General features: G+C 34.0%; 1 protein-coding gene and 1 pseudogene across 1 annotated transcript; both read left to right on the top strand.

Annotated features, from left to right (window-relative positions):
- The first annotated feature begins 2615 nt into the window (after positions 1-2615).
- Positions 2616-4103, top strand: LOC147297899 (epidermis-specific secreted glycoprotein EP1-like). Its single transcript, XM_086228724.1, has one exon. The coding sequence runs from the start codon at positions 2616-2618 to the stop codon at positions 3918-3920; it is 1305 nt and encodes a 434-aa protein (XP_086084850.1). The 3' UTR covers positions 3921-4103.
- Positions 4104-5895: 1792 nt separating this feature from the next.
- LOC147297898 (EP1-like glycoprotein 3 pseudogene) lies at positions 5896-7224 on the top strand (annotated as a pseudogene).
- The last annotated feature ends 5247 nt before the right edge of the window (positions 7225-12471 follow it).

Here is a 12471-nt window from a genome sequence, read left to right as displayed (position 1 = left end):
TTTGTTGAAGGAAAAGGCCAATGTGAAATTGTCATCTAGTGGTGTTTGCTAGTGTATTTTGTTGTGGGGCTAAATAAGTGGGAGCAAAAATGGATATACCTTATGCGAGGAAAGGTATGAAAATTGAAAAGTCAAGAAAGGAAGGGTAGGTGGCCTTGATTTAGTGAATTGGACAACTTTTGGATATTGTGGGGCCATCTTATCCTTTAAGTCATATCAGCAGACAGCAATAGAATATCTTCGTTTAAACTTGTCTAACCCTATTGAAATTCTATCTGCAATATAATAAATATCTATTTCTGGAAAATTTCTCCTGGAAGTTTCTCCTTTGAAGAAGTTATATTATATCAATAGGAGCTATCTTTAAAATTAAAAAAATTAAAAAAAAAAGTCAAAAGGAACTAGAAGCAGCTGTGGTATTTGATTTACACAATAAATTAAATATATATGGATAAGCCATATATGCCAGGTGGATATAGGTAGGATCATTTGGGCTACAGCTAAGCAGTTCAGGGCTGCAACATGGAGGAATCCCTGCAATATTGAGTCACTAAGATGAAGGGTCTGCCCACAGTCAGACCAGCTTGTAGTTTAATGGTATTTTTTTTTTCTCAATATTCGAAGGTTAATTTGTAGATCCAATACTGTCTAATTTAAAAAACTATATATATGAATACTTCATTATTTTACCTCTGCGAAAAATAGTTTGTAGATTCACTATTGTTTAATTTTAATAAGTTTTAATAAGTTATATCATAGTGGACAATATTTATATGTCAAATCCAATGGTACTCATACGTGCTCCTCTTAGTTCACTTAATATAAACTGTTTATATATATATCTTGATCATTTAATCATTAAGAGGGTGGTGCACAAACTACGTACATTCTACAATGTATAAGATCAAGAGTCTCTTTAATTACCTATATAATCTAATTATCATTGTGAATTGCATGCATATATGCTTAGCTTTTAATACATAAGACAGGAAACAATTCAATTGACATATATATCACATATCAGTGAGCGTAGCTGGAGCACATTATATATGTGAATTCAGAATGGTGGTACAGTCGTACGGAAAGTTCATTGTACATGCACGCGAATGTGAAATATATAATTGTGATCTACTGGTGTTTGCTAGTGCTTGTATTTTGCATGTGGGCTGGTAAAAACTAGGGGAGGAATTAAGCCAAGAAAAGAAGGGTTTGGTGGCCTTAAATTAATTCTGTGAATTCGACAACTTTAGGACATTGTAGGAACATCCTATCATCAGGAGGGAACCCAACATTGACTAGATAAAGATGAAGAACCCCACCGCCGCAGCTGGATGGGAACAATTTAAAGTTTTTTTTTTTTTTTTTTAAATCAAACAATCTAGAAAGAAAGAGATTCCCACACCCAAAAAAAAAAAAAAAAAGCTAGAGATCTGAACACGAGGCTTTGAGTATAGAATTATAATCTACTTTTTTAAAGATGCAAATCTCAACAAATTAAAATACAACTTACAATTAATTTCATATAAAAATATATTGATATGTTTAGAAACATATACGAATATTAGAGCACAAGTAGGAAGAATATATACAAACATAAAATAAACTACTAACATGGCCAAATTTAAAAAAACAACCTGGAATGGGAAACAAGTAAACAACAATCACTTAGTGATGAAGAGAGTGCACCACTGTCTTGAGATTAATTTTCATAAGATGGTGGTATATGTTCGACGTGTTTATCTCTTTTATCACGCAAGTTATGAGAAAAATAGACACATGCAAAAACATAAAAGAATACTCAAATAAAATTTTTCTCCTACAGCCGCATCACGTATCAGAATGGTACAAGTCATACGGAAATCTACTGTCAGCACACATTTTGTAACACGCATTGGTCAAAGTTGGTGTCCACAGAATAATATGTCCATTTTAGAACACGATGATGTTATTTTATAAGTAGGCTTATTGATACATTGTCTCTGTAAGATACACTTTTTTTTACTTTGTTCTCTGAAACTTAAATCCTCTCAATTTGTCACCTGAACTTCACACAGTTATTGCAAAAGATCTTATGCTGTCAACTCTGTCAATTTTTTGTTAAACAAGCTGATGTGACACCTATATGGTATGGATGATACCCTTTTCTAGTTATGTAAGATCCATGTGGACAAAAAAAATTATAAAAAATTGACATGGATCTTATTATTTTTTAGTTTAAAAATTATTTTTTATTATTTTTTTGTCTACTTGGATCTTATATAATTAAAAAAGGGTCTCACTCATACCATATAGATGACACATGAGCTATTTTAACGGAAAAATTAACAAAATTGACGGCATAGGATCTTTTGCAATAATTGTGTGAAGTTCAGGTGGCAAACTAAGAGAATTTAAATTTTAAGGGACAAAGTGAAAACAAGTGTATCTTACGAAGCCAATGTAAATAAGCCTTATAAGTATTTTGAACAGACCACTCTAATCATGATCCACATCCAGATCTAAACCAATATAAAACGATTATAAGCATCCTAGTTCAATGACTATATTGGCCCTCCTTGTTCATAATAAATAGAGGTTCCATAGCCTAAGCTCTTCAACTTAAACCACCCAACAAAATGTCTTCCCCTACATTCACTATGCCATTGCTCTCCATATTCCTTTTCTCAGTTTTTGCTTTCATTGCTCAAGCCCAAGTTCCTGCAAATCAAACTTTCAAGTTTGTCAACGAAGGAGAACTTGGCCCTTACATTGTAGAATACGATGGATCTTACCGTATGCTTAGTGTCTTTGCATCCCCTTTCCAACTTGCTTTCTACAACACCACCCCTAATGCCTTCACTCTTGCTCTGCGCATGGGTTTGAGGCGCTCCGAGTCACTCTTTCGGTGGGTTTGGGAGGCCAACAGGGGCAACCCAGTTGGCGAAAACGCCACCCTCACATTTGGAACTGATGGCAACCTTGTCTTGGCGGATGCCGATGGCAGAGTGGCTTGGCAAACCAACACTACCAACAAAGGTGTGGTGGGCTTCAAGTTGCTTCCCACTGGCAACTTGGTGCTTTATGACTCAAAGGGCAGCTTTGTATGGCAAAGCTTTGACTACCCCACAGACACTCTCTTGGTGGGCCAGTCTCTTCGGGCCGGGGCGATAAACAAGCTCGTGAGCCGGGCCTCGGAGATAGAAAACAAAGATGGGCCTTACAGCTTGGTGTTGGAGCCCAAGGGATTATTCTTGTACTACAAGAACAACAACTCCCCAAAGCCATTGCTCTACTCTCAGCTTGTTACTGTTACGGACTCGTTGGACTTTGTGACATTGAATGTTTCCCCAGATACGGATGAAGGTTATGCTTATGACATAACCTTGGAGTATCTAGTGAACAACAATACCAACAATCGCATTCTAGCAAGGCCCAAATACAACAGCACGTCGACATTCCTTAGGCTTGGAATTGATGGAAATGTGAAGCTCTACACTTACTATGACAAGGTGGATTGGGGTGCTTGGGAGGTGACCTTCACTCTTTTTGACAGAGATTCATCATCGGAAACTGAGTGTCAATTGCCAGAGCGATGTGGGAAACTTGGGGTTTGTGAGGACAACCAATGTGTTGCTTGCCCATCGCCTAAGGGACTAGTGGGTTGGACCAAGACTTGTGAGCCTGAGAAGCTAACTTCTTGTGCTGCAAATAGCTTCCACTACTACAAAGTTGAAGGGGTTGATCACTTCTTGAGCAAGTACACAAGAGGAGCTGCTACAAAAGAGAGTGATTGTGGTAAGAAGTGCACTTCGGATTGCAAGTGTTTGGGCTACTTTTACAATCAGGACACATCAAGGTGTTGGATAGCTTATGTTTTGAAAACCTTGACCAAGGTTGCAAATTCAACTCATGTGGGTTACATCAAGGCACCCAATCACTAGTATGGGTTACATGATCGAATCAAGGCACGGAATTACTAGTTTAATATGGGTTTGATCACTTCTCACCTGAAAATTCTAATATGGGCTTGATCACTTAATTGTTGTATAAATTTCTCATTGCAGCTTATAATAATGGGGCTAATGGCTTAGGCCGGTCCTTGTATTGTATTCTTATTATTTATCATAAACAAGGGGAAATATTGGACAAATATATATTTATTGCATAATGGTTGGTCTAGTGGGTTGGTTGCAAACTCAACAGTCTCAACTCACGTGGGTTACATCAAGGCACCCAACTATTAATATGGGATACATCACTCATTCAATTGTGTCACCTAATTACTAGTATGGGCTTGATCACTTTGTTGTTTTAATTTTTAATTAATTATATATATATTTTTCATTGTACCTTGTAGTAATCGAGCATGCAAGACCCCGGCTTGTGATTTTAATTACGAGATGTTCTTTATAACATTGTGAATTTGTGATTCTCATCTTCATAACACTATCAGAATCGATCTCTTTTTTATTATAAGGAAAATTGTGCTATGGTGAAGCATTTTTATCCAATTAGTATTTAGTAGCCAAAACACTCTGAAGCATTTTCTATGGTAGAAAATTATGATTCGTATTTCCCTTCTAAAACAACTCTTACTCGATTTCGGGCTATTTTTTTCAGCTTCTGTTTGTGGACTATTAGTGTAAGGGATTTTTTGAACCGTCTATCTATTGAATATTCACTTTTCCAGCTTCTGTTTGTGGACTACTAGCTAGTGTAAGATATATAATAATAATCACAATTAATTAGATATAGTCGTATAAGATATATATAAGGTGGTATTGTACAGAAGAACTCAAGAAACATAATTGAATTAAATTGGGCAATGAATTGATCGACTATGCGAATTAGATGAGTTATGTGTAGTCTTTGTACAGATGTACATGACCTAAGCAAGGAATGTGAAGTCCTTGTCATGCACTCATCACACAACAAGCTTTTAGCTAAGATCAAGCGAAGATCAACATGTTGCCTAGCTAATTAATCTTTTAATCTCTGTTGAAGGTTTCTGATTAGTCTATCTAAAAACCAATTAATTAAGTAGAATATATTCACATGAATTTATTATTGCTTCTTCAACATACACTTTGTTATCATTCGTTTCCGAAAGAAAGAAGGGGACAAATATTCATGCAACTTGTATATCTTAATTAATTAAGATACCAACAAAAAGAAAAGCAAATTGGCATAGCTTTTTCAAACAAGTTGCCTCATATAATGGGCTTAATTTTCATTGTTTATCTCATATGTATTCCTAATGGAAGATTAATATATTAGACTTCGTGTCTATTACTCGTTTTTTATGCATTTTTAGTGTAATCTTTTCTTTAAAAAAATAAGAAGGGTTCACTTCTAATTAAAGCCAAATATTTACATCTTTTTTTCCCCTCTTTCTTTTAATTTGTTGATCCAGTAGTTCTTCTCCAAATTAACCACTCACTGAAAAAAAAAAAGAAAAAAAAAAGTCCCAAGTTATCAAATTTTGAAGTAATGAACGCAATTGATCGACACTCCAAGCCTTCTTCCCTCATTGAGATAATCGAACATTTATCTGAATGGACATTGAATATGCAATATGAAAAGAAAAAATCCAAGTAGTCAGTAGAGGATCTAGTCTTCTAGATAAAAACGAAATACCTTAATGCACGTTATACAGATCGATCAAATGCATTGATGCTTTGGTAGAGAATTAAATATAATATCAGCTCATGCATTTACGACTTTACACAAGTGGAGAGCTGTGCGCGCAAGGCATTAATTAATTAAAGTTGGCGTCTACAATCTACACTCTACACTCTACACAGTCGGTGCATATATATTTTAAGAAGACCATCCAATAAATGAGATCCAATTAATTCCAAATAATATATAACATTTGCACCAAATTAACTACATAATTAAGCCACGCTCTCCAAAATGTCTTCCTCTATATTCACCATGCCATTGCTTTCCCTATTCCTCTTCTCACTCTTTGCTTTCACTGCTCGAGCCCAAGTTTCTGACAATGGAACTTTCACTCTTGTCAATGAGGGAGAATTTGGGCCTTACATTGTCGAATATCGTGCAGATTATCGTATGCTTTTTGGTGTCTTCAACTCCCCTTTCCAACTTGGCTTCTACAACACCACCCCTAATGCCTTCACTCTTTGGCATTTTCACCAATGAGGCTTCCCAAACCTAACGCATGGGTTTGCGTTGAGTTTGGGAAGCCCAGTTTGGGAAGCCCCTTTGGCGAAAATGCCACCCTCACATTTGGGACTGATGGAAATCTTGTCCTGGCCGATGCTGATGGCCGAGTGGCTTGGCAAACCAACACTGCCAACAAAGGTGTGGTAGGGTTCAAACTGCTTCCAACTGGCAACATGGTGCTTTATGACTCAAAGGGCAGCTTTGTTTGGCAAAGCTTTGACTACCCAACAGACACTCTGTTGGTGGGTCAATCTCTACGGACCGGGTCAGCTACGAAGCTCGTGAGCCGGGCCTCGGAGAAGGAAAACAAAGATGGGCCTTACAGTTGGTGATGGAACCCAATGGATTGTTTTTGTACTACAAGAGCAACAACTCCCAAAAGTCTTTCCTCTATTCTCAATTGATTACCATTAAGGGCCCATTGGACCATGTGGCATTGAATTGCGCCCCAGATTCGGATGAGGGTTATGCTTATGACATAAGTTCATAACCTTAGAATACCAAGTGGCCAACTCTTCCTCAGGTGGAAATCTTAATCTAGCTAGACCCAAATACAACAGCACGTTGACATTGCTAAGGCTTGGAATTGATGGAAATCTCAAGCTTTACACATACTATGACAATGTGGATTGGGGTGCATGGGAAGTGACCTTCGCTCTTTTTGATAGAGAATCTGTATGGGAAACTGAGTGTCAATTGCCAGAGCGATGTGGGAAACTTGGGGTTTGTGAGGACAACCAATGCGTTGCTTGCCCTTCGTCTAAGGGACTATTGGGTTGGAGCAAGACTTGTGAGCCTGAGAAGCTTACTTCTTGTGACCCAAAGAGCTTCCTCTACTACAAAGTTGAGGGGGTTGATCACTTCATGACCAAGTACACCAGGGGATCTTCTACAAAGGAGAGTGATTGTGGTAAGAAGTGCACTTCGGATTGCAAGTGTTTGGGCTACTTTTACAACCAAGAAACATCAAGGTGTTGGTTAGCTTATGATTTGAAGACCTTGACCAAGGTTGCAAATTCAACTCATGTGGGTTACATCAAGGCACCCAATCACTAATATGGGTTACATATATCAATTCGAATTTGTTGTATTTTGCATTGTCCCTAATGTCATTTCAACTTAAAAGTATCATGAAATAAATTTTGATTTGATTCTTCACAGAGAAAATATTAAATTATCAAAACCGAATAATTTTTTATTTTATTTTTATGAATAACCGAAGGATTATTTGGGATTTATTGGTGCAAACCGAAATTCTAAAGAATCACACTACACCACGTAACAATATAGTTTTGTTACCCCTCCCTAAAGTTCTTGGGCAAATCAGTTTAAGTGAAAGGTTTAAAGTTGAGTGATCACATTGTGCCACTGTGGGTTTGATTTTGCTCAGGGCCCATCTTGGGCCCTTATGACAAGTGAAACCCTTTGTACTAATCCTCTGTTGTAGGCAATAATGTAATGTAATGCTAGCTTTTAGAAGAAGATTTTCTCAATGTTTGAGAATCTGAAAATATGGTATGGGATTTTGGAAATTTTTTATCATGGGTTGGGTTCAATTCAATCAATTTGGACAACCCAAACTCAATTTTATGGGCTCCAGCTGCGAGTTTGGGTTGAGCCCATTATAAACCGATGGAATTGGATTGAGGTCTTTAAATCAAAATATAGGTGCTCATTCAAATTGATTTAACCCACTAAACCTGCCGAAGTGCACCCCTAATTGGACGTTTCCATATAGCTGTCAATCAAATCACTTTTTTTTACTAAACAATTATTAGGCCTTCTACTATGGTACCTCCATTTTTTGTAATCTAAAATTTATTTTGGATCACAAATAGTGCTGTGACCCATTTTCCACTGTAATAGTGTTGTGACCTATTTTGAGTTATAGTGTTTTACACTTATTTAAAATATGATTAATATTGATTAAGTGAGGTTTAATTTTTAATTTAAAACTCAAATAATTATAAAAATTATATCATTGGTTTTATTTTAATGAGATCTTTAAAATAAAGTTAATATTGAATACTAAATATATTTTAATAAGATCTTTAAAATAAGGTTAATGAGAAAAAAAAAATTTGTGCAAATTTGGTAAACAAAGGTTGTAATTTGTGATAAAAAAACTATAGGTGTTGTATTGTATATATAAACTCATTTGAAAATATAGGTTTAGGGAATTTATAAAAAAATTTCTGAAATTTTTAGGCAATTTTTCGAGTATTATTTCAATTTTAAATGATTTATTAATAATTTGTTTTAAAAAAAAAAAAAGTTAGGCGATCTGAACCGTTGATTATCAACGATCCATTAATCCAGACCCTTTATTCAAATTGGCCCATTTTTAAAAAAAAAATTTATAAAAAAGAAAGGCCTAACGGACAAAACATGGCAGCCATTGATCACCAACGGTCATTTAATCTGGACTGTTGGTGACTAGCACAAAGCCCAGGTGCGCCGCACCATGCAATAGCGGAGTAGATCAACAGGCTGGGCCCACTTGCTTTTAAGCTTTGTTTCACTCTCTCTCCTCTTGCAACATCACGTAGGGTTCACTTTTTTGCATTTGGCTCACAGTGAGACTCAGATTTGGGTTGCACTTTGCGTTACACCCTCTTTTGAGTCACATTTTTCGGCCCATAGTGTTTAAGTGTGAGCCATTTGTGACCCAAAATGAGTTTTAGGTTACATTTTCAGGTAAGATAGTGGAAGGTCTTAGGGAAATCAAACTTTAAGTTCAATCATGTGATAAGTCTTTGGATATTATTGGACTTGTGCTTTTCAAAAATAAATAAATAAATAAAATATATTAATATGTCCCAAGTCAATCACTTCAGCTGATTTGATTGTGGTTTATTTAAGGAGGGGAAATCAAACTTGAGTGCATAGAAAGAAATTCTACGACCTTTCAAACTGGACTGACCGTCAATTGCAAAATTTGATAAATAGTCACACCTTAATATAGATTCTTTTGTGAAATTTTTCAAAAATTACAAATAATACTCATTTATATGAGAAATTTTTATATTAACTGTAACACGGTTTCGTAGTGCAATTTGAGTGGACGTTATTAATACTATACCTTAAAAATATAAACTCGTTGTACACTCATATTATAAGATATAAATTGATTATATAATGTAATCTGATATAGTTATAGAGAATAATTATTTTCTCTACATATACACTCCTACTTTAATTTGTTTTAATTTGAGTTATGATTATATTAACATTTGGAGGGAGGAATGACCACTTTGGATTTCTTTTTACCTCTAAGATAATGTATATTCTTAGTTGAATTTTATGGGATAAAGTTGGCTCTTTGCCAAAAATCAAAAGAAAAAAACAAAACTAGTACAACATAAACACAACTTACATAAATTTTCACCTCCAATATATCACGAATGACAAATCCACATTGCAAAAGCTCCTTTCTTTTTTTGTTATAAAGGGAGGTCAAAAAAAGAGGCCTAGAGGGGGATGGGGAATCAAAAAGTGTTGAGGTGGGGGCAGCACAACTGCTCGGCCAACTGACCTACCCCAAGTCCTTCCAAATACTCACATGCGGGTAAAGAATACAAATGAAGAGTTGAAATCCGCAAGATTAATACAAGTGGGTAGCTGAAATCCCTCTATTTAATTACTTTACAACATCGATCTCATTTTAATGCATGCTAGGGATCGATACTGATAACTGATAAGTTATATATATATGGAGTGTGACTCTCAATAATTTATTGAACTTATCATTTTACTTCCCAAGTCAAAGAAACTATAGCCAATATAAAAAACTTTATAACAACTTGAGATTCTGATTTACAGTTGAAGTGATTACTACATCAAGGGCGTCAGCTCCCATTGAAATTTATGAATTATTAGCAAGTTACATCACATTCAACAAACCTATCCACCAATTGTTTGTCAATAAAAATTAGTCCGAAATCAGATAATTAGAGATTTTTTAGAATAATTCCAGTCACTCGACCTCACTTCTCATTTTTAGAATAAAATCGCATGACTTTTTAATCTTTTAATGTATAATACACCATGTCGTGTTGTTTCTTCCATTCCAATGGCATCTTTGAAATCCAATGGAATGTGCTGAATTTGGCAACTGGCATTTCTGTTTTTTTATCACAAAGTCTAAGTTGTGGCAAAAAAATAGTCACAAAGTCTAATTTGTTGACATCTCAAAAACAAATTAACTGCGTGGCATCCGCCATGTTGGTGTGTCAAAAAGTTGACATATACACCACCATCAAAGCGTGCAAGATTCATGGTGTGCTACTTTCCACACTTTTTTCTATAACTTTACTTCTCCTGGTTTTTTTATTGCCAAACTAACCGTTTATTATTTCTTCATTCGGTTTTTAATTTAGAAAATAATCTATACATATACATATGACATATCTACAAGTATACATTTTATTTAATGGATTTTTCAAACAATTTTATTAAAAAAATTATTCATGGTGTCTACTTTATATAGTATTTCCACGATCTGAATCCAAATATCATTATTGCAAAAAATTAAATGAATCGTACACTATTAAGCTATCTAACTTTAATCAACAAACTATTTTTAATACATACTTAAAATAATGAATATATAATCAAATTATTAAATAATTTTTAATTTAGCTAATTTTTTGTAATAATAATCCATTAATAAAGATTTAAAATATAAATGGATCCGATCATCAAAATATAATTAATGTGAAGTGAAGCCACAAACCACAAAAGATCTCTTATTTATCTTTAAATAAGGAATCTCTCAATCGAAATAAATGACGACCTGTAAATATATACAAATAAGAAGTAGAATACATGTATATGAAATAAAACAGTAAAAATTAAAAACAAAATTCAAGTAGTATCTTTTTCTAAGAATGGAACATACCACGTAATTAATCACATCACGCGCGGTGGGTTTCAGTGTTTCACATTCAGCCTTTTTGCTTTTGTTTTTTGCACTTTCAGCTTTTTTTTATTGGGTAAGTTTCACTCTCAGGCTCAGCTTTGAATTTCTGTTTTTTCGTGAATCAAAGTAAGCACTTTTTGATAACTTGTAAAGCAGATAAGCGTGGGGATGATAAGCTATTTCTTAAACGACACTTCCCTATAATAAGCTAAAAGCCTAAAAGCCAACTCCTTATAATTCCTGCAACTTATCAATCACCTACCACTTGCCATAGTCAAACGACTCCTAGAACGAGGAGTGGGGACTTGCAAAGTTGAAAATGTGCAGGTTGCAAACTTGCAACTTACGAGAAACCCAAAAAGGTAGACTACATAAAATACAAACAGGAAACAAAAATTGAATTGTATATTTTAATACGGTCAATTATCTCTTTTTTTTTTTTTTTTTTTTTTTTATTTGGCCACTTAGGGTCAATTATCTTTTCAATCTTGTTGTTTGTGTCATGATTCTTGAACTTCAAAACGTATTGATATTAATTTTGAGAAATGTTATTCATTTTTTTTAATCTATCTTTTTCATTGATTTTTTTATTATTATTTTTATTTCGTAGTGTATTTTATGATTGACACTATTTCTTTTTTAGATCATTTTTTAAAGATTATTTTTGTTAAAAATTAACTAAATTATAAATCATTTGATTATGAAAGTGTGATCAAATAAACATACAATTTTGGTAATATATTAATTTACTATTTCTTTATTTAATAATGATTATATAATCAAACGATTTTTGATTTAATTGATTTTTTTGCAGAGATCATCTTCAAAGAATGATCTAAAAAATAAATAATTATGATTATAAAAATATACTATGAAATGAGAATAATAAATAAGAATATCAGAGAATAAGGTAAATTAGATATCGGTGAATAAATGTGAATAATAAATGATAGTGTTGCCCATTAATTTTTGTAATGTCGTGCCTTCGTTAAGTTGACTATTAGATTAATCACTCAACACTTACGTAATAGGTGTAACCGTGTAAGTCTATATTTTGTGGGTCTTCTACACATAATAATATAATATCCACACTAAAGGGTATTTGGGGTATTTAATAAAAAATTTTCTCTTAATTAGCTAGCTGGTCGTGTGACACATTTCTTACTCTCACAATTTAAACAAGAAACATCACTAAATTAATATCTAGTTAAAAACTTTTTTAAAAGATTAAAAAATCTAAATAAAGGGTATTGAATTCCACAAAGATTACTTATGTTTTCTTCTTTTACATTAATATGACTTCCCCGTAAAGCTCTTTCAAGTCAATAAAGGCGGCAAATAAATTCTGTCAACAAAAGTCCTTTACCTACAATTTATTACCT

The sequence above is a fragment of the Dryas octopetala genome, chromosome 1 (genome assembly GCF_963921425.1).
Source record: "Dryas octopetala chromosome 1, drDryOcto1.1, whole genome shotgun sequence".
Lineage (NCBI taxonomy): Eukaryota > Viridiplantae > Streptophyta > Magnoliopsida > Rosales > Rosaceae > Dryas > Dryas octopetala.
This window is presented reverse-complemented; position numbering and strand designations above follow the sequence as displayed.

Bases quoted from the DNA above. Each gene is read 5' to 3' on its own strand.
- LOC147297899 (XM_086228724.1), top strand. From the start codon at position 2,616: ATGTCTTCCCCTACATTCACTATGCCATTGCTCTCCATATTCCTTTTC.